The 23680-nt window shown below is 39.4% G+C and overlaps 1 protein-coding gene across 2 annotated transcripts in view; it reads left to right on the top strand.

Annotated features, from left to right (window-relative positions):
• Positions 1-23680, top strand: part of CRISPLD1 (cysteine rich secretory protein LCCL domain containing 1) — a 55588-nt gene that overhangs the window by 10371 nt on the left and 21537 nt on the right. For both annotated transcript variants that reach the window (XM_055431913.2, XM_088844610.1), the window contains 2 exons: positions 22449-22567; positions 22918-23050. In XM_055431913.2, the coding sequence (XP_055287888.1) occupies positions 22449-22567; positions 22918-23050 (252 nt within the window). The remainder of the gene's footprint in view (positions 1-22448; positions 22568-22917; positions 23051-23680) is intronic.

The following is a 23680-nucleotide window of genomic DNA, read 5'->3' as shown; positions in this document are numbered from 1 at the left end:
TCAAAGAATATTCAGTTCAGTTCAGTTGCTCAGTCATGTCTGACTCTTTGCGACCCCATGAATCACAGCACACCAGGCCTCCCTGTCCATCACCAACTCACGTTCACTCAAACTCATGTCCATCGAGTCGGTGATGCCATCCAGCCATCTCATTCTCTGTCAACCCCTTCTCCTCCTGCCCCCAATCCCTCCCAGCATCAGAGTCTTTTCTAGTGAGTCAACACTTCGCATGAGGTGGCCAAAGTATTGCAGTTTCAGCTTTAGCATCAGTCCTTCCAGTGAACACCCAGGATTGATCTCCTTTAGAATGGACTGGTTGGATCTCCTTGCTGTCCAAGGGACTCTCAAGAGTCTTATCCAACAAAAGCATCAATTCTTCAGCGATCAGCTTTCTTCACAGTCCAACTCTCACATCCATACATGACCACTGGAAAAACCAAAGCCTTGACTAGACGGACCTTTGTTGGCAAAGTAATGTCTCTGCTTTTTAACATGCTATCTAGGTTGGTCATAACTTTCCTTCCAAGGAGTAAGCGTCTTTTAATTTCCTGGGTGCAGTCAGCATCCGCAGTGATTTTGGAGCCCAAAAAAATGAAGTCTGACACTGTTTCCACTGTTTCCCCATCTATGTCCCATGAAGTGATGGGACCAGATGGCATGATCTTAGTTTTCTGAATGTTGAGCTTCAAGCCAACTTTTTCACTCTCCTTTTTCACTTTCATCAAGAGGCTTTTTAGTCCCTCTTCCCTTTCTGCCATATTACTCTTATTTAAAGTTTTTATAATTTCTTTATTCTTCATTTACAAAAACATGTAATTTTCTTAAACAGTTTTTATTTTACTTCACTAATATTATTTAGATATAATAAAGCTTTTCTTGTATTAGTTAATTTGTCTACAGAATTTAAAATTTTTTTAAACCTTGATTTGGATGCATAGTATTTTTTTTTTTTTTTAGCATTGACACTTCAAATTAATGTAATTTCCTTTTTGAAAGTTGCACTTGTAGATGGCAAGACCTGTAGGAAGAGAGTGACATTACAGCTCAGTTCTGTTGACACTTTGTTAGCTACCCTGTGATTCTGGGAGATTAAAGATTCCTCATAAAATGAAAGCAGCAGATCTAGAATCTTAGAAAGGCAAGACATGAGAAGCAGTTCCATCAGGAGAGTGGACTACTCAGAGCCAGAAAAGTGTCACAAAATTTTGAAATGGTTATTGTTATTTATTCCTTCATTTGACAAGTATTAGTTTACCAAATGCCGGGCACCATTGAGGGCCCAGCTGTAAATACAGCAAACATTCTAACTTGCCTAGAATAGGTGTAAAAGCCCCAACTCTCCCAATTCAGCAAGTGGCCTGTGTGGCTGACACAACGAGTGTGAAAGTCATGTAGAAAATGAGGTCCCAGCTTTCACTGAGGAGAACAGATACACGTCACTGTAGCCATTGTAAAGACTCCCTCTGAGGCCAAATGACAAGAAGTCATTTGAATAGAGGAATATCATGATCTTATTAATACTTATACTAACTCAAAATCAATTTGAATTTGTTAAGAATAGACTTTTAAGTGGTGGGGGGTGGGGCCATAGTGTGGGCAGAGATTCAAGGCTATTGCAGTAACCAGCCCAGGAGTTGATGGTGGCTTGAGAGTCCCTTGGACTGCAAGGAAATCCAACCAGTCCATTCTAGAGATCAATCCTGGGTGTTCATTGGAAGGACTGATGCTAAAACTGAAACTCCATTACTTTGGCCAACTCATGTGACGAGTTGACTCACTGGAAAAGACTCTGATGCTGAGAGGGATTGGGGGTGGGAGGAGACGGGGACGACCGAGAATGAGATGGCTGGATGGCATCACCAGTTCGATGGACATGAGTTTGAGTGAACTCCGGGAGTTGGTGATGGACAGAGGGGCCTGGCGTTCTGTGATTCCTGGGGTCGCAAAAAGTCAGACACGACTGAGCGACTGAACTGAACTGAGGAGTGGGATGGTAGCCTTGAAAGTGATGAGAAGTGGTATAGTGTGAATCCACACTAAATCTCATTTGTAGTCATGACATCAACATTGATAAATTCAAGGAAACCTTGCTGCAAGACTCGTGCAATTGGCTTGGCCAGCCAGGTAGCCAAGTTCCCGCATCTAGTGCAATGTCTAAATCCACCCAAGCACTGACGGCAGTTTTTGAACACTGGTGGTACTTTCCATCCTGGTTTGAATATCAATGGGGAAAAAAATGAAAAAAAAAAAATAATGGGGAAATTTCAACTTGTCCTGACTTCTGGAAATACGCAGGTTACCGATTTCCATTTCACCCACCCAATTCCAAGAGCGGAGAAGAGATAGAAGCAAACTTTTGTTTCCTCACTTCCCAGGGTACCGATGCTTGCTGTTTTCCCACGTAGTCTGCCCTCACCTCCACTCTACTCTCCCATTCCCTCTAAAAGCAAGAGGAAGTGAGAACTTTAGCAGAAAGGGACAGTGACCTAGTTCCTGTTCATTAAACATCCATTGCACCATCGTGGGGTATGTCATTGGATTTGATTCCATCTTGGAGGTAACATAGACATATTTTGGATGCTCGGTGTAGCTGAAAAGATTTTGCCTGAGGAACTGGGAAATATTGGAGTTACCAGTTTTTAAGATATGGAAGAACGTGGCTTGATCAGCTTTTGGTAGAGAAAGCTGGAGCTCAATTTTGGATAAATTAAACTTAAGATTTCCCTTAAATATCCAAGGGAATTTTTCATGTGTGCAACTCGATGTATGTGGTCTAATCTGGACCATGAAGTTAGGATTCATCAGAATTTAGATGATGTAAAACAGTGTCAGACTTTATTTTGGGGGGCTCCAAAATCACTGCGGATGCTGACTGCACCCAGGAAATTAAAAGACGCTTACTCCTTGGAAGGAAAGTTATGACCAGCCTAGATAGCATATTAAAAAGCAGAGACATTACTTTGCCAACAAAGGTCCGTCTAGTCAAGGCTTTGGTTTTTCCAGTGGTCATGTATGGATGTGAGAGTTGGACTGTGAAGAAAGCTGATCACTGAAGAATTGATGCTTTTGAACTGTGGTGTTGGATAAGACTCTTGAGAGTCCCTCGGACTGCAAGGAGATCCAACCAGTACATTCTAAAGGAGATCAGTCCTCGGTGTTCATTGGAAGGCCTGATGGTAAAGCTGAAACTGCAATACTTTGGCCACCTCATGTGAAGAGTTGACTCACTGGAAAGACTGATGCTGGGAGGGATTGGGGGCAGGAGGAGACGGGGTTGACAGAGAATGAGATGGCTGGATGGCATCACTGACTCGATGGACATGAGTTTGAGTGAACTCCGGGAGTTGGTAATGGACAGGGAGGCCTGGTGTGCTGTGATTCATGGGGTCGCAAATAGTCGGTCACGACTGAGCGACTGAACTGAACTGAACTGAAAGCCACAGGAGAGATGAAATCATCAGGGGAATGAATATAGAAGGAAGCTGTGCTTGGTTGCTCAGTCATGTCTGACTATTTGCAACCCCATGAACTGCAGCTTCCCAGGTACCTCTGTTCACGGTATTTTCTAGGCAAGAATACTGGAGTATGTTGCCATGCCGTCCTCCAGGGGATCTTCCCAACCCAGGGATCGAACCCAGGTCTCCCGCACTGCAGGCGGATTCTTTACTGTCTGAGCCCACGACATACTTAACAGTGTAGAGTTAGGGAAGGAGAGGAGTAACATCAAATGGAGTTGAGAATTACGGAAAAAAACAGGGAAGTAAGATGTCCTGAAGTCAAATGGAGAAAGGCAGAAAGGAAGATCAACTCTGTTAAATGTTACTTATAAAGATCAAGTAAGATGAGGACCCTTGAATTCTGAGATATAAGGGCTATACTGGAGATCTCATAAAACAGTTTGGGTATCATCATAGTAGTCCAAGGATGGTTCAGGGAAGAATGGATGGGAGAAATGATCAAGCTTGTTCACCTACTCATTCATCAAACATGAACTGTCTCCTCTGGGCCAGGTGGTATCTGCAGCCTTAACTCTTTTCTAATCCAAAAAGTTTTCAGCTTAGTTTTAGAAGAGGTAAGTCAGTTTGGGAACATATACCAAATTTATAATTATAGTCGGTAGGGAAATGCAGTTTCTTTGCTTAATTGTTTCTTAGCTACCTTTACCGGGTGCCTTCATTAAAAGCAACATGGTCATTTATAATCATTTGTAATCACAATTAAGAATGACTTTTAGTTCAAGAACATTCATTACTATTGTTCAGCTGTGTTCTCTCACATACTTATCTTGGGAATTTATACAACCAAGTAATATATAGGATTTAAAACTTAAATTCTCATCTTTTTAATGATTTTTTCTAATTGAATTTAAGTTTATAAAACTAGCATTTTATAGTTTTATATGTTGTCATGTATAATATATACATTGTTGTTGTTAAGTCACTAAGTTGTGTCTGACTCTTTTTGAGAACCCCATGAACACAATATATGCATATGTTACATAGAATATTTAGTTCATTGGAAGAAAATGTGAAAATTCAAGTGGTAATGAATTGTCTGGTGAAGGTATAATAGTAAGTATGTTTAAGTAACCCTTTCTTTATTTTCCTAAGTATCTGTTGCTTTCATAATTTCAAGAAGTTACAGAAAGGCATTTGTAATTGATTAAAACAATTTTTTATTCTAATTGATAAATTTGTGATTTACAAAGGATTTAATTCAACAAATACTGATTGAGCATTTTTGTACCAGGCACTGTTTTTGAAAAAAGTTCAACAAGTTAATGAAATAAGCAAAGTGAGATGATGGAGCATGACAGACGTGGGGGCTTCTGAGGTGGCGCTTGTGGTAAAGAACCCACCTTCCAATGCAGGAGACATAAGAAGACATAGGTTCGATCCCTGGGTTGGGAAGCTCCACCTGGAGGAGGACGTGGCAACACACTCTAGTTTTCTTGCCTGGACAATCACATGGTTAGAGGAGCCTGGTGGGCTACAGTCCGTAGGGTCGCACAGAATTGGATGCGACTGAAGTGACTTAGCATACATTCATGATAGAGGTGGAGCTAACATACTGAGTAGTTGGGGAAGACCTCTCTAAATTAATGACTTTTGAGCTGAGCGCTAAATTAGAATAATGAGTCAACTAAACAAAGCTATAGAAATCTAGGCAGCAGGAATATCAGGTAAAAGGTCTTTAAGTCAGAAATGAGGTGGGAGTCTTCAGGGACCACAAAGAAGACTAGGATGGCTGGATTTTATTCAGTAATGAGGAAAGTGTTAGAAAATAAAGTAGACATATAAGCAGGGGCCAGAATTCCTTTTGGCCATATTGGTGAAGATAAGTTTGGATTTTATGTCGAGGAAAATTACAAGCCATTGGAAAATCCTGGCAAGGGACTGACCTTTGGTCTTATTTCCAGCTTTATATAATTACTCTGTGCCTTGGGGAATGGGTTGCAGGAGGATTCACAGTGAAAGCACAGAGATACAGGTAGGAGACCATTGGTATGTTCTAATGAGAGACGATGATGGCTGGGGCCAGGGTGACAGTGGTAAAGATGGAGAGAGGTGGGTGGTTTCAGGTCTGTTTAGATAGCATTGCTGATGGTTTTCTGATAAATTTAATATGAAGGGTGAAAGATAAGGAGGGCTTTTTTAAGATTTTTACTTAAGCATAAAAGTGAAAGTGAAAGTTGCTCAGTTGTGTCCGACTCTGTGACCCCATGGACTATACAGTCCATGGAATTCTCTAGGCCAGAATTCTGGAGTGGGTAGTCTTTCCCTTCCCCAGGGGATCTTCCCAACCCAGGGATGGAACCTAGGTCTCCTGCATTGCAGGTGGATTTTTTACCAGCTGAGCCACAAGGGAAGCCTAAGAATGCTGGGGTGGGCAGCCTATCCCTTCTCCACGAATCTTCCCAACCCAGGAGTCGAACCAGGGTCTCCTGCATTGCAAGCGGATTCTTTACCAACTGAGCTATCAGGGAAGCCCAATATGCTTACTGAAGTGTACTGATCGATAATTGAAACATTTACTGAGACAGAAAAAGAAACAAGAGAAGGTTTCCTTTAGGCAAAGCTTATTTTCCATTGCCTTGTCATCCTCAGCTGAGTTTAATGGTCAGTGGAGAAGTGGGACTTGAGATAAAGTGTGGAAATGATGTATAGATGCTGTTAAGAACCATCTTAACTGACTGAATAAAACCATCTAAGAAGATTTTTATGGATGAAGGTTGAATGCTTTAAATTGAGCCATGGCCCAGTAATATGTAGAGGTTGAGCAGAATGGAGAAATAAGCAAAGAAAGCTGAGAACGATTTGAGAAATGGAATCAGCTAGCACTACATGGGTATATGGCAATGTTTTTGGTTTTGTTTTTTAAAGAGTGTGCTTGGAACTTGATGGAAATGCACACATTGTAAAAGCACTTGACACGGGAGGGAGAAAATATAACTGCAGAGTCAGTTTTTTTCTTCTGACAGGAAGGGCTGAGGCAGTAGGTACATTTGGTATATTTAGTGGAAAAAGAATTTTCATGTGAATAATTCTGTTTTTCCCAGTGAAGTATGGAGCAAGATTGTCAGCCAAGATTGAGAGGGCAGGAATGGAGTGGTGTGAGGATGGGATATTAGGAAAAGGTATTTTGGGGGTTATTACATAAAGATCTCTGTGGAGTCAAATGCATGAGATGTTTTGAGGTACTTTGTGTTCATTTGTTTCATTATGCTTTAAGCTACAAAATCTGATAGGGAAGTTTACTATAGTATATATTCCTATCATATGTAGTCGTCAAGTATTTTCAAAAAGCAGGAGGATTTACAGTAATAACTTCTCTGGTTTGCATAGGTCACTGCTCTCCTCAGCCATTTAGTGTGGTGTCACCTGCTTGACCTTTGAGGGCGTCTGACTAGGCAGCTCCTGGAGACATGAATGAGATTAAAGTCATGTTAGCCAGGGTGGGAGAAGGGGGTTGATTTTTAAAGTGCTCAGATATTCCGTAATACAAATCAAGTGCAGATACAGACCACATAATGTGTTTGAGGTTCAAATTGCAGACTGGAGGTTAAATACAACTAATTGTATGGCAACTCCAAAAAATAAATTATGGGAGTGACCCAGATTTGTGACTTGGATTAGTGGGTTATTAAACTGATGAGTTTAATATAAGAACCCAGAACTATAAGCCAATGAATCTTACTTTTTCTTTTCTCTTTTAACTGATAACAGAATCAATAAAATGCAATTAAGTTAACCAAGTCAACTTTTTCTTAATAGCTTATTATGAAAAAGGCAACAGATTTTCTTTATTAGAAGCTCATCAACCACAAAGGCAAAATATGAACATGGACATTATTTAATAGGCTAGACAGGTTTTATGTTTTAGGTGTTTAATGAAAGAAAATTTTGAAGTCAATCAGCTGAAAATTAAGGGTAGCAAAAATGTTTTTCATGAAAAAGCAGCTAGGTATGATTTGGGGAATAGAAATCAGGATGCTTTAGTCCGATGTCACTCAAGCTTTACTGTGCATATGAATTCCCTGGAAATCTTGTTAACATGCAGATTATGATTCTTGAGGTCTGGGTGGTCCCCAATATTCTGCATTCCTAACGAGCTCCCAGGTGATGTGGCAGCCACTGTGGCAGTCCCACAGCCACTGGGAATAGAACTGAGTAGAAAGCTTGAGGCTGTCCAGAGGAAGTGCGGTCTAAAAAAAGAGATTAAAAATTGACTCTAGGATCCTGATCCTTTTTCACCTCAACTCTCACATTCACCTTCTCCTTTTTCTAAGGTAGCAACTCTTAATTATTAGTGCAGGAAAATAGAAATCACTCCCTTTCATGAAGTGCTTAGAAACCAAAAAGATAGAGAAGCTTAAACAATAAGATTTCCCAAGACTCACCGTTTAAATCTATCTACTTGGAGGAGTGGTGGAAAATTAGTTAATGGCACAGTTCTGTGCAATAGTGAAAACAGAAGTGCAGTCAATGACAGGGTAAACTCAAAAAGCCACTTGAATGCGAAGGAAGGAAGAATTCAGAAGTGAGCAAGAACAGAGGTGAGGGGTGGGGTTATGGGTGGGGGTGTAGAAAAGGTCAGCTAGATCAGATAATGAGCTATTAAATAAGACCCAAGAATGAGCATGGGAGTTACTTTTTATAACTCTCCCCTTTGTGTTGCTCTTGCAACTCAAACAGTGCAGGTAACTTTATCTAAACAGGAGACAATCCAATAAAGGTGCTAGGATTAAAATATTAAACTGTATCTTGTGTTTGTTTAAGACATGGCAAATCCAAATCTGAAATATTGAATGATTGACTGATGGGCTCAAAAAAAAACCTATATTGAGATCAGGTGTTGTCCAGAGACAGGAAACTAAAGCCAAAAAAGAAAGAGGTGGGGGAGGGGAGGCTTTTGAACGAAGATGAAGAACTTCAGAACTCCTGTCTAGAAAGAAAAGGCTGAGAGAAGAGTTTTGTTACTTGAGTTTGGTGAATTCAGCGAATACATTTAAACAAATGAAAGGTAGTACTCTTTCATAAAAGCATCTGCATCGTTATTCCATATACCTTGGGCTTTTTAGGCTGTAGGCATCTTGCCAAGCTGTTGCTTTTGCAGATGCTGGGATGACTTATGTTCATCTTGTTTTCTCTCCAGTGAATTTCTCCTCTTCCCTTAAGACTCACCTAAAGACTAATCTGCTTTTTTGTCTAAACCCCCCTGTCCTAAGTTAGGTACATCTAACCCAGTTCCTTGGCTTCTACAGCATTTCATACCTGTCTCTGCCTCTGTTATTTGCATCCTTGTCTCTTTCTCTTGCCTTATCTTCCTTTGTGGGAAGGAACTGTGCTTAAGTAGTTTTTGCATTTCCTCAGCTGAGAAGCTGACATATAATCTAAGCTCCATTTATGTTAATTGGAAGGGGGGAAAATGGAATGAATAAAAAAGTAAAAAGAGGACAAAATTTTCAGCAGTGATTCTAAAATGGATGTACTAAAAAAGGATTTGATAATTCTGTTTCAACAAGGAAATGCTGTTAGTTTTAATATGCTGTCTAGGTTGGTCATAGCTTTTCTTCCAAGGAGCAAGCGTCTTTTAATTTCATGGCTACAGTCATCATTGCAGTGATTTTGGAATATTAATAGATCAAGACTTAGAGAACTGATAGATGGTATTGTATTTTCTCAATTATTAAAGGATTTCCTTAAATACTGAGGTCTCTTAAATATAGTCTTAAAGATTGACAACTTCTCTCCTAAATGGCAACAAAAACAATGAAAACATTAGAGCCTTGAATTTATCACAAAGTCAGTAAAAAGATATGGCCTTTACAAAAATAATTCATGTTCAACTATTCAAAAATTTATCTTTAGTCTAGCCTGAGTATATCATGAGTTGGGCTTCCCTGGTGGCTCAGTGGAAAAGAATCCACCTGCCAATGCAGAAGAGATGAGTTCGATCGCTGGGTGGGAAGATCCCCTGGAGAAGTAAATGGCAATCCACTCCAATTCTTGCCTGGGAAATCCCATGACAGAGGAACCTAGAGGGCTACAGTACAGGGGATTGCAAAGAGACTTAGCTAATAGCTAAGACACAACTTAGCTGATAAACAACAGCAGCATCATGAATACCCTTTCACTTGATTTTATAGCACACTAGTATGGTTGATGCAGGGTATTTAGGTTCCTGTATTTGTGATCCAAGTTATTGCCCAGGCCAGGCCAGCTGAGGCTAGAGAAAATCGATGAGTACATATTGGTAATATATTGTATGTCAAGTTTTATATTAGACGACATGGAAAACACAGAAAAGGTATGAGATGGTTTTTGATTTAAAATTCTGCTTTGAGAATTAAAATCCAAAGTAGAAGCAGATGTCGGAGAACACATAGTGATTGTTGTCTTTAGTAAGACGATTCAGAGAAGGGTGAGATAAATAGAATACGTATTGTGGTTGAAATGACTTCCGAGAGGAGAGTGTCTCTTGACAGGACTTTGGTGAAAGGATAAGGTTTAAGTAACCAAGGAGGGGAGGAAAGAAAGAACAGTCTCGCAGGGGAAAATTTATGATGGATTCAGTGGCCGAGAAATATGAACGGACAGGTATTAGAACCTTGCTTCTTGAAGTATGGTTATTCAGTGTATGCGTCTGTTAGAAATGTCATAACTTGGATTTCTCTCCTGACCTACTGAGTCGGAATCTGGAATTTTAACAAGATCTCCAGATGATGTACAGGCATTTTAACGTTCCAGTAGAGTCAGCAGTAGAGTCAGCTCAGGTTGAGAAGGGTGGATGGTAAGTGAGGTAGGTAAGTAAGTTACAGCCAGATTTGGGAGGGCCTCGGCAAGGAGATGAGATGCGAATGAGCAGCCATTCTGGAGAAAGGTAAGGAAATTGTTGATTTCACGACTCTGCGGCATCACAGGACAATCTGCCTTACATCATGCGTTCAGTCTGTCTGTATAATATCAAAACAGTGGGTGTAACTAAAATGATCTTGTGAGTTCATCCACACATGGAATTGTCATTCCAAAAATTATTTTAATTTTAGTAAACTGAAGAGGCAGTTTCCTCAATCATTAAGTCGCTCCTTTGCTAAGACTTCCAAGGGTTTGTTTTGAAGTAGATTTTAGATAAAACACTGCCACATCTGCCTCACATCTCTGTCATTTCCAGGAGACCCTCATATGTGCCTTGCCCTGGGGTGATGCTGCTATTTTCTCAGTACCTGGCAAAGCCTCTCTGTCCAGAAACACAGGTGTTCCCTTTGAAATCTGAGCCTTGTTCATTTTCCCTGTGACTACAAAGTCTTTTCAAAGCAGGTGAAGCACAGGAGTTAAAACACCTGAGGTAATTTCCGAGTTGTAAAGAATGTACTGTTTTCCAGTGCTTTTTGTACCAGACGACTTTGTCACAAAAACCTCATAGGCTCCCTTAGCATAGATTGAATGATTGATTGATCTCCTTGATGTCTGGCTCTTCATTGTAGTTCTGATAATACCACCATCAGGGTGAAGAGAATGTGGCTAAGTTTTTATAATGAGGCATTATTTTTGGAATTTGAAACTGAAGCATTGTGAACTATCAAATGTGTTACTTCCATCGAAAAACAATTTCTTTCCTAGAGCTTCAGTTAATTGCTATTGAGCAGATCACCTTGACAACTTATTCCATCAGATTTGGAGATTGCACTTTCTGATGTAAATAGAAAACACAACAGTGGTTTGAGAGGGATTTTTGTTTTGACAGATGATGATTATTTATAAACCTGTTTTTCCAGAAGGGATGGCAGGATAAGAATTATCTTTTAAAGGTGGTGTTTAGAAAGAGTTAGCTCTATATGTTTATGTTTATTTTCTTCAACTGCTTGTACATTCATGAGCTCGCTAGAGAATTCTGATCATCCTTTTAGCTGTGTAGAAAAATTACATGTGAAAGTCTATGCGTTACTTTGAAGATTTATCATTGAGTTTGCAGGACTAAGCTGAAGAGATACCTGGTGTTAACTGTTTATTGAGAATAATTTCTTGTCTTACTCAGTTAAGCTGAAGTTTTACTGGGAAGTTTTATTGAAGGTTTTCAGTTGTATTTCTGTTTGGCACAGTATTAAAACTTTATTCAATAGCGACGATTCAGAAACAGTTCTCTAGAATCATAATTAGGCTTCCCTGGAGGCTCACATGGTAGAGAATCTACGTACAATGCAGGAGACCCATGTTTGATCTCTGGGTTGGGAAGATCCCCTGGAGAAGGGCATGGCAACCCACTATAGTATTCTTGCTTGGAGAATCCCAGGGACAGAGCCTGGTGAGCTATAGTCTGTGGGATCACAGAGTCAGACCTGACTGAGCAACTAACACTTTGGCTTTGCAGTCTTGAAAATTGCAAATCAACTTTTGCTTCTTAGTTGAGAAATAGCTTCTATTGTCATCAGAAATACTATTTTATATTTGAAAGATTTTATGGGATTCTACAAACCACACTCTAGAAGAGACTGTAAATACAAAATGATATAATTTTAAAGCTAAAAGAAATTGAAGAGACTTATTGCAGCTGACTAATGTCACAGACAAGGAAACAGAAGCCAAACTTTACATAATTAGATACATTTGAAAATAGACAATGTAAACGGGAAGAAGACTCTTCCAGGGTGTATCATGTATTTTAATTTTAACCTTAGTTTGAGTAATCGGAACAAGTGCAAGCTTAGTTTTATCTCTGTCTGTATAAGAAATGGAAAGGAACTCATCACTAACGACCTTGCTTGCATGTGACTAGAAGATGGAGCACTAGGGAAAGAAAGTTTTCAGTACTCACAGTTATTTTCAATATATTGGAAGCGAGAATGGTATCATTACTTCTGACAGCCAATAACTGCTCAGAACTGAGGTGTATGTGTGATGCATGTGTACTCAGTCATTTGTCCAACTCTAAGACCCCGTGAACTAGAGCCTGGCAGACTCCTCTGTCCATGGATTTTCCAGGCAATAATACTGGAGTGGGTTCCCATTTCCTAATCCAGAACTAAAGTAGAGTTAGAGGAAAAAGGGTAGTTTTCTGTTTGCAGATGCTGCTGCTAAGTAGCTTCAGTCGTGTCCAACCTTGTGCAACCCCATAGATGGCAGCCTACAAGGCTCCCCTGTCCCTGGGATTCTCCAGGCAAGAACACTGGAATGGGCTGCCATTTCCTTCCCCAATGCATGAAAAGTGAAAGTGAAGTCGCTTAGTCATGTCCGACTCTTCGAGACCCCATGGACTGCAGCCTACCAGGCTTCCCCGTCCATGGGATTTTCCAGGCAGAAGTACTGGAGTGGGGTGCCATTGCTTTCTCCGTCTGTATGCAGATATATATATCTAAAAAATCCAGATGTTTGTGGAATTCATTTTCAAGTTTTATAGTTTCATTGTAATTTATAGTTTTCGGTAGGACTATAAGACCAGAGGTTTCAGCCAAGATCTAGATGTCCACTATAACTGCATTTTCAAACACTATTGTGCTTTGATGTTGTTACTTTGCCAAACAGCAATGCATATTTTAAAAGTCCATCCTTTCAAACTGCATATTGTGTCATGGACTAGTGTTCAGTTCAGTTCAGTTGCTCAGTCGTGTCCGACTCTTTGCGACCCCATGAATCACAGCACGCCAGGCCTCCCTGTCCATCACCAACTCCCGGAGTTCACTCAAACTCATGTCCATCAAGTCGGTGATGCCATCCAGCCATCTCACTCTCTGTCGTCCCCGTCTCCTCCCACCCCCAATCCTTCCTAGCATCAGACTCTTTTCCAGTGAGTCAACTCGTCGCATGAGGTGGCCAAAGTATTGGAGTTTCAGCTTCAGCATCAGTCCTTCCAATGAACACCCAGGATTGATCTCCTTTAGGATGGACTGGTTGGATCTCCCTGCAGTCCAAGGGACTCTCAAGAGTCTTCTCCAGCACCACAGTTCAAAAGCATCAATTCTCCGGCGATCAGCTTTCTTCACAGTCCAACTCTCACATCCATACATGACCATGGGAAAAACCATAGCCTTGACTAGACGGACCTTTTTTGGCAAAATAATGTCTCTGCTTTTTAATATACTGTCTAGGTTGGTCATAACTTTCCTTCCAAGGAGTAAGCATCTTTTAATTTCCTGGCTGCAATCAGCATCTGCAGTGATTTTGGAGCCCCCAAAAATAAAGTCTGACACTGTTTGCACTGTTTCCCCTTCTATTTCCCATGAAGTGATGGGACCAGATGCCATGATCTTCGTTTTCTGATTGTTGAGCTTCAAGCCAACCTTTTCACTCTCCTCTTTCACTTTCATCAAGAGGCTTTTGAGTTCCTCTTCACTTTCTGCCATAAGGGTAGTGTCATCTGCATATCTGAGGTTATTGATATTTGTTGCCATTTAATTAAGATACCTAACAGTAAGATAGTCAAGGACCTTTTTTTTTGCATTTATCTTGAAAACCCAGTAAAGCTGTATCAATTTTGCCAAAAGTTATAATGAACTAAAACATTGTTTCTAGATTATTTAGATACTCTTTTGAATAGAAAATTACAACATTGCTTGCTATTTAAAAATCTTTTTGAGTAAATGTTTATGTTAACTATCTAAAGCTATTTTTTCTCAGCATGTGTGCTCAGTTGTGTCTGACTCTTTGTGACTCAGTATAGCCCACCAGGCTCCTCTGTCCATGGATTTTCCAGGCAAGAATGCCTTCGAAAAGACTTATGTCTTTTCATGTCTCAGCATATCTTCGAAAAGACTTATCATAGCTTCAGCCACTTAGGTAGGGTTTTCTAGAATGGTAGAAAATCTTGCAGTCGTATTTCTCCCTGCTTAGAATGACATTAAACAGTTAGTAAATTATGTGAGAGTTTCTAGTCAGTAGATTATTTCTGTGCGCATTTGAAGGTATCAGATCATGCTGGTCAATTTCCTATTAAAATCTCTTTGTTTACTCATAATGTTTTTTTCATTGGTGAATCTAAACTATCGAGTTGGCCGAAAAGTTTGTTCGAGTTTTTTCTGTAACATCTTATGGAAAAACCTGAACAAACTTTTTGGCCAACCCAATATCGACGTAAACTACTTACGTCTTCTGTGTCATTTAGAATATTTCCTGCTGGAGAAGGCAATGGCAAGCCACTCCAGTACTGTTGCCTAGAAAATCCCATGGATGGAGGAGCCTGGTAGGCTGCAGTCCGTGGGGTCGCTAAGGGTTGGACACGGCTGAGCGACTTCACTTTCACTTTTCACTTTCACACATTGGAGAAGGAAATGGCAACCCACTCCAGTGTTCTTGCCTGGAGAATCCCAGGGATGGGGGAGCCTGGTGGGCCTCCATCTATGGGGTCACACAGAGTCGGACATGACTGAAGTGACTTAGCAGCAGCAGCAGCAGACTAATTATCATGATACCTTCACCAGGAAGTGCTCATCAGTATCTTTGTGGATAAAGAGACATCTGTCATCTGCATCCCTACCACTCATCCTTTTTTTTAAAATTAATTTATTTTAATTGGAGGCTAATTACTTTACAGTATTGTGGTAGTTTTTGCCATACATTGACATGAATCAGCCACAGGTGTACATGTGTTTCCCATCCTGAAACCCCTCCCACCTCCCTCCCCACCCCATCCCTCAGGGTCATCCTGGTGCACCCACTTTGAGTGCCCTGGCTCACGCATCAGACTTGGACTGGTGATCTATTTCACATATATATGTTTCAGTGCTCTTCTCTCAAATCATCCCACCCTCACCTCCCACAGAATCCAAAAGTCTGTTCTATACATCTGTATCTCTTTTGCCTTCTTGCATATAGGGTCATCGTTACCATCTTTCTAAACTCCATATATATACATTAATATCCTGTATTGGTGTTTTTCTTTCTGACTTACCTCACTTTGTATAATAGGCTCCAGTTTCATCCACCTCATTAGAACTGATTCAAATGTGTTCTTTTTGATAGCTGAGGAATATTCCATTGTGTATGTGTACTACAGCTTTCTTCTCTATTCATCTGCTGATGTACATCTAGGTTGCTTCCATGTCCTAGCTATTGTAAACAGTGCTGCAATGAACATTGGGGTACAAGTGTCTCTTTCAATTCTGGTTTCCTTGGCCTACCCCTCATCTTTAAGGATTTATGTGTGAGGAGTCTAAGTACAGAAATCAAATATCACAAAACTTTACTCCATGTGCTTTAATACAATCTTTAGTACTAATAATTAACTAAAAAGTTCAAATTAATGTTTGAATTTTATTTGAAAAATAGTCTACTATTCTCTTTAGTTTTTGTACTATTAATTTTGAAGCCTCAATTATAAGAAAACACTCTTCAGGCACATTCCTAGTGACTAATTAACATTGCTTTTAACTCTGATTTAATGTACTGCAACAATAATTTTGACACTGCAAAAAGACAGTGATTTCCAGGACAAGAATTTTAAGGTTATGTAAATGGGCTTCCCAGGTGGCTCAGTGGTAAAGAATCTGCATGTCAATCATGGAGACGCTGGTTTGATCCCTGGGTTGGGAAGATCTGCTAAAAAAGGAAATGGCTACCCACTCCAGTATTCTTGCCTGGAGAATCCCATGGACAGAGGAGCCTGATGGTGTACAGTCCATGGGGTTGTAAAAGTTGTACACAACTTAGCGACTAAACAGCAACAAATCTGTAAAGAGTTATAAATGTACAATAGTAAAGAAAATATATTTGAAAATCTTTCTTGGAAGAAAAACTATGATCAACTTAGATAACATATTAAAAAGCAGAGACATTACTTTGTCAACAAAGGTCCGTCTAGTCAATGCTGCGGTTTTTCCAGTAGTCATATATGGATGTATAAAGAAAGTTTTATAAAGAAAGCAACGAAGATTTGTTGCTTTTGAACTGTAGTGTTGGAGAAGACTCTTGAGAGTCCTTTGGACTGCAAGGAGATCAAACCAGTCAATCCTAAAGGAAGTCAGATCTGAGTATTCATTGGAAGGACTGATGCTGAAGCTGAAACTCCAGTACTTTGGCCTCCTGATGCAAAGAATTGACTCATTGGAAAAGACCCTGCAGCTGGGAAAGATTGAAGGCAGGAGGAGAAGGGGACGACAGAGGATGAGATGGTTGGATGGCGTTACTGACTTGATGAACATGAGTTTGAGCAAGCTCTGGGAGTTGGTAATGGACAAGGGAAGCCTGGCGTGCTGCAGACCATGGGGTCGCAGAGTCCAACACAACTGAGCAACTGAACTGAACTGAATTCTTTTTAAGAGAGGAGCTATTCTCAGTGTCAAAGAGAGAGAGTTATGTTACTAATGACTGTCTTTGCCTCATGTATAGGGATACAACCTCTGATAAGCCAGCAGTATTACCTCTATTAAAAACTACCCTCCTCAGTGATTTGCAGCTGTCATTGACTGTTACTATAACAGCGTAACAGGTATTCTGGTAGGAGTATGAATTGTGTATGCTCACCACATTTCACAAAGAAGAGCAGTCAATGGAATTTTCTGTATATGTATAGATAGCTACATAATTTTCAGATTTTGCAACACATTATTTTAGTGCTAAAGTGAAGTGAAAGTCGCTCGGTTGTATCTGACTCTTTGCAGCCCCATGGACTCCTCTGTCCATGGAATTTTCCAGGCAAGAATCATGGAGTGGGTAGTCGTTCCTTTTTCCAGGGGATCTTCCCAACCCAGGGATTGAACTCAGGCCTCCCACATTGCAGGCAAATTCTTTATCATCTGAACCACCAAAGAAGCCCTTTTTAATGCTGAACTACTATAAATTTCAAGGTTTACTTTTGAAAGTCCTTTGTCAAGGTTTAAGGTTTCTCGTATACATACACACGGGAAATGATAGAGCCACTGTGTTCAACTGGTTGAAAAATGACCCCAGAGACAAAGTATGTTAATAATATTCTAAATGTTTCTTTTAGTAATAAAACTTAAATTGAAGACTTTACTATGTTCTCAGAAGGAACAGATTATTCATGTAGTTGGAAAATAGAGTGGTTTTTATTTCTGCACACCTCAAGTACCCGTTCTATACAGAAATGGTAATTTTAAGTGTGGCTTGGCTTTAAATTAGTCCTGGGTGAATAGTTCAGAGAGAAAAAATGAAGGTGGTTAGGCCATCTTGATTTAATTTACAATCCTGAATTTAAATAGAAATGTATAGAGAGTAACCTGCATTTAAATGGGATGGGTAAGAATTATTGCCTGTCTTCAAACCTGAAATATTATGTTGTAGCATAAAAATATATATTCCGTGCTGTTGTCATGTTATATGATAGTATTTCTTCCAGGACAGCTATATTTTGAGTGATTTTTTTTTTAAAGAATGTTCTTGATTCCTATTATTGAACTTATCCTAAATAGCAGTGCTTGATTAGATTCTTCAATTGATTACTTTCAAAATTGTCAAGATTTATTAAATATTGATAGCAAATTTTAGCTGCATGCTCTTTGCCTCAGTTCTTGAATTAAAATGACGTATGTCCCGGTTTAGCATTATCATAGTTAATTTGATATGCTCCACTCCCCATTTTATTATTTTTAATGAGTATTATTTATTTTTAATTTTGGCCACACCCTGCAGCATGTGGGGTCTTAGTTTCCCAACCAGGGATCAAACCCACACCCTCTGCATTGGAAGGTGGTTTCTTACTACCGGACCACCAGGGATGTCCCCCACCCCCGTTTTTAATGGATTAAATAGAAGAGAAGTCATGCTGTAAAAACAACGTGTCCATAATATATAGTCAACAGTTGTATTTTAGTCCTTAAAGGAACCTGAGTTATCTTCTATCTCAACTGACATACTTTACAAATAAGAAAACATAGCCTGAAGCATTTGAATGATATGTTGTAGATTTTATTCCAGTTTCTACACAACAGATATATAAACAAACTTTGGATATACAACATGTTTGTGAATGTGGAAATAGTTGTGTATCTTCTCTAGAAAGAATCCATCAATTTTGTAGGAAAAACTGACATCTAAGGTTGCAGAATTGTGTGTAACACAAGAGTAAATTTGACCTTGAATAAGGGCCTTGAGAACTCCCTTAGCTGGCTGGTTCTTCTTCTGGGTCTCTTACTTGTTTGTAGTGACCTGGACAGGCAAATTTACAAGTCTCATGTCTGGGCTAGGAAAACACAAACAGTAGGGACTCCTCTTGCATCTCTCTGTCTGTTTCTGTGTGGTCTCTCCATCTTATTTTTTTAGCTACCTCTTCTGGGTAGCTGAAATCCTAATTTGTTGACTCAGGTCTTTTAAGATGTGTGTCTTAAAAGAGAAGGAATCAGATAGAGGCTTAATTTCCTAACCTAGCTGGGGAAATCTCACAGTGCTATTCTGTTTGTTAGAAGGGAGCCACTATCTAACTCAACTTGAAGGAAGGGGAGGGAATTCAACTCCACCCTTCGTGGGAAGAATGTTTTAAAACCATTCCAATGGTTTCAAGGCCTTCCCCTCCCCACCCCCCCATTTAGGAATATTTGTGTTTTTCTTCTGGTGCCTGGCTGCTCTTTGTGAGGTTGCTTTGTTGCTAGATTAGAAACCTATGGATAAATGTATTTTCACTGTGGTGTTGTTTAGGTGCTAAGTTGTGTCTGATTCTTTGCGACCATGTGGACTGTAGCCTGCCAGGCTTCTCTGTCCAAGGGATTTTCCAGGCACGAATACCTGAGTGGGTTGCCATTTCCTCCTCCAGGGGGGTCTTCCTGACCCAGGGGTTGAACCCAAGTCTCTACATTGGCAGGTGGATTCTTTACTGCTGAGCCATGAGTGTGACTAAAATATTATGCAAGAACCTGATTTCCAAGATTGAAGGCAAAAATTTGTTTGTCTCTTAAGGACAACCTACTTACCAGGGAACTCTACCTAGAAGTAAGCTTGCTTTTGAGAGAGAACTGTCTCTCTAACCATCTGGATACAAAAGGAAATCAGCATCTTGCTCATTTTTGGGGACTTCAGCCAAATTCTTTGTTTCTTACCTAATTTGTTTGGGTAAATAATGACAGTAATTTAAATTAAGCCTTTGCATCTTACATAATATGTAATGGTAAAATTAGGTCTAATTTAAGTAATGAATTTAGTTAATAGTATGTTCACATTTGGCAAAGTGTTTACCTGATACTTATTGATAGCATACGTTTCTGATGTCTATACCACAAAACCAGCCATCTTGAACATTAGATATTAATTCAAAGTGAAATTCAAGTTTTTATGAAATCCAGATACTTTTATGCTGTTAATATTTTAGTGGCATGTAAATATACTTTTTTGTGTGTTTTTGGTAGATAATAAAGATGTAGTATTACCCTAATTTTGTATACTTTTTTTTTCTGGCTTTGAAAGCATGGTTTTATGTATTTCAGATCCACAGTTGAATTAACAAGAACGTTTGTTGCAAGATTATATGGAGACTATACATAGAATGAAGAAACTTCCCTTCTTTCCACATACTTTTTTTTTTCCTTTGTTTTGTTTTCTAGTATCTTGTCCTTTTGACCTATAATCATGGTTAGGTTTCCTCCATCCTTTAAAAGGACTTCCCTTGTGGCTCAGATGGTAAAGAATCTGCCTGCAATGCAGGAGACACAGGTTCAATCACTGGGTGGGGAAGATTGCCTGGAAAAGGGAATAGCAACCCACTCCAGTATTCTTGCCAGGAGAATTGCAAGGGCAGAGGAGACTGACAGGCTACAGTCCATGGGGTTGCAAAGAGTGGGACACGACTGAGCAACTAACACTTTCATGGGAGTTCTCAGCCCTCTGGCCAAGGATCAGACCCATCTTCTCTGCTTTGCAAGGTGGATTCTTAAACAATGAACCAACAGGGAAGTCCCTCAAATTGCTCTTAATAATGAATTAGTACCGAGCGGACTTCGTCTTCAACCTCTCTGTAGCATTTGAGCTTAATTGCCCACTCTCTACTCCTGGAATCTCTTGTCCTATGCCTTTTATAATTGAATCCCCTTTCAGTTTTCCCTTAGCCTTTCTGATTCCACTTTTCCTCATTCATTTTACTTAAACATTTTTTTTTTCCTCTTCAATTTTGGTAACCCCAGAGTTTTCTTTACATTTTTTCTCATTCTGTATCATCTTCCTGAAGTAATTCATCTCTGAGTGAATAACTTGAAAATTCATGTCTTTGGAGTATATTTCTTTCCCCAGAACCCCAGTCATCTATCTCCACTCTCCATTTGACATATATACTGTGTATATCACAGACACCTCACCCATCAGCCTTGAAATATGCATTGAAATGCACTATGACAACAATCTATTTCTCTTTCTGTTTTTCTTTCTCACAGTTTGGTAATCTCATCAGTCTTCACCTTTTTTTTTTCTTCCCCTCACCGCCTGCCTTTAGTCATCCATCAACTTCTAGGAATTTAAATTCCTAAACATTATTTCAGTCTGTCTGCTTTTCTCCAGTTTCACTGATTTCACCTTAGGTTGTGTCCTCATTTTCTAGTTCCAGGCCTGTTTTTCTATCCTCCTAACATGCCCAGAATCCTGTAATTGTGCCAGTATTGAACCCAGTATTGGAAAATTCTTTGTTTTTACCACCTTATTCACTATACTGCCTGATTTTCAAATTAACAAACTGAATATTAAACTTGGGACATATGAAATTATTTTGGTAATGATTTTGTAATTGTAAGTGTTTCTTTATCAAGTATTTTTAAAGCATGAATTAGTCACTCTTGTTGAATATTTTGCTTACAAAAATGCATTTCTATTTTATGGAATTCAGATTCATTAACCATTCATTCAGAGAAGGCAAGGGCACCCCACTCCAGTACTCTTGCCTGGAAAATCCCATGGATGGAGGAGCCTGGTAGGCTGCAATCCATGGGGTCATGAAGAGTCGGACACGACTGGGCGACTTCACTTTCACATTTCACTTTCATGCATTGGAGGAGGAAATGGCAACCCACTCCAGTGTTCTTGCCTGGAGAATCTCGGGGACGGGGGAGCCTGGTGGGCTGCCATCTATGGGGTCGCACAGAGTCGGACACTACTGAAGCAACTTAGCAGCAGCAGCAGCAACCATTCATTTATTCAGCAAACGTTTGCTGACTACCTTGTTCATATGATAGACATAGATAATAAGCTGAAGTTACAAACATGAGTTAAATAACTGTCCCCAAGCAACTCACAGTCACGTGACAGAGACATACAGATGAATGCTGGCATCTCAGTGCCGTGCCAGGTCTCTTCAGTTGTGTCCGACTCTTTGCGACCCCATGGACTGTAGCCCACAGGTTCTACTGTCCATGGGATTCTCCAGGCAGGAATACTGGAGTGGGTTGCCATTCCCTTCTCCAGGGGATCTTCCCGACCCTGGGATTGAACCCATGTCTCTTAAGTCTCCTGCTTTGGCGGGCGGGTTGTTTACCACTAGTGCCACATGGCAAAGAGCATATAACAGAGCTTTAAAGTCCAAAGGAGGAAATGGCTTACGTTTAAGAGAAATGAAAATGTGTCAAGAATGTATTATATAAAGTTGGATCGTGATAAGAGTAAGGATCTGTTTGACAAATAATTGGGACAAGGATGTGTTCTGCAGAGGAAACAGTGCTAGCAAAAGCAAGGAATAACAGGTTTTATGACAGAATATTGTGAGTGAGGATTTGGACTTTATGTGTATAGGGATTTGTTCAATGTGATTAGACAGAGGAATCACTGAAGTGTATTTATGTCCACTTAGGCAATTCTTAACACTTATAGAGCAGATTGGAGAGATGCGGGATGGATTAAAGGAGATTCATTAGGAGCCTAGTGCAAAAATCTAGGTGAGAGATGGAGAGAACCCAGATTAAGATGCTGACTTTGCAAAGAAGTCAGAAAGAAGAAAACGTAACTAACTGTATATTCTAAAGAAATGTCCGAACTCTATATATACATTATCTTTTTGTGTCTGTATTTTGTTTTTGTTTTGAATTGTAGACATGGGATGTAGAACTGGAAAGGTCTGCAGAATCCTGGGCTGAAACTTGTTTGTGGGAACATGGACCTGCAAGCTTGCTTCCGTCAATTGGACAGAATTTGGGAGCCCATTGGGGAAGGTAGCTTAAAATATAACTTTTTGTTTCTGAAAACAGAAGAGTTTGAAATGAAATACTTACTAATTCATCATTGTAAGTTTTCAAAGGCTTAGTGCCTAAAAGGAAAACAAGCAGTCACACCAAGACAAATAAGAAAAAATAAATATTATAGTAGAATTATCAGCAGTATCCTAGACGTGTTTTTGTTTCAAGTAATTGATATATTAGTGACGTAATGTGCAAAAGTGTTTAATATTAATAAATTCCGCAGAACTGCCTGTCTACCAAATTTTATCAGTGCTTTCAGCAATGTTTAGTTTTATATTTTCTCCAACCTTACTTGATCTTTGTGGTTATTTTCTTTCAAAAAGATACAGGCCCCCAACATTTCATGTGCAAGCATGGTATGATGAAGTAAGAGACTTTAGCTACCCATATGAGCATGAATGTAATCCGTATTGTCCCTTCAGATGTTCTGGTCCCGTATGTACTCATTATACACAGGTATGTCTGGGGTGTATTATATTTTATTCCTCTGAACTTGTGTAAACTAACAAAGTTTTGTTTCTTTGTTTGTTTGTTTTTTGTAGGAGAACTTATAGAGTACTGAACATTTGTCTTCCTTATATCATTTAGTATGGCTGTTGCAAATGTATAGATGCATGTAGAATAGGCTTATAAATTTTTATAAACAATAATAATCAGAGAAATGGATAGGCATTTCCTTAAAAATATTATTTCAGTGATTTTACATTTAAAATACTTTAATATGGCCCCAGTAAATGCAGATGGGAGGAAATTTACTATCTTTATATTCAGATGTCATTATTTTTTATTTTCCAAAAATAAAAATATGGTTTTATTTACCATGACATTCAGTATATTTGATGCATGCAGCATTTATCTTTTTACAAAAATTCTCAGTGTTTCCATTGGATATGTTCTAAACTACTAAATCTACCAAGTAATGGCAGATTTGATTACATAAAACTCACCACAGATCTGAGTTTCTAGACTTTCTATGACCGATTATTACTGAATATAAAGCAGACAAATGCTTCAGTATACCTTAGCATGTCCAAGATTAAGATCAGCAGGAGGTTCCCTAATAGGCAGTGACACATTAAAATTTGA

This window comes from Moschus berezovskii, chromosome 16 (assembly GCF_049115385.1).
Source record: "Moschus berezovskii isolate FMDL1 chromosome 16, NW_MosBer_1.0, whole genome shotgun sequence".
NCBI lineage: Eukaryota > Metazoa > Chordata > Mammalia > Artiodactyla > Moschidae > Moschus > Moschus berezovskii.
Note: the sequence above shows the minus strand (reverse complement) of the source record. Positions and strands in the feature narration are given on the sequence as shown.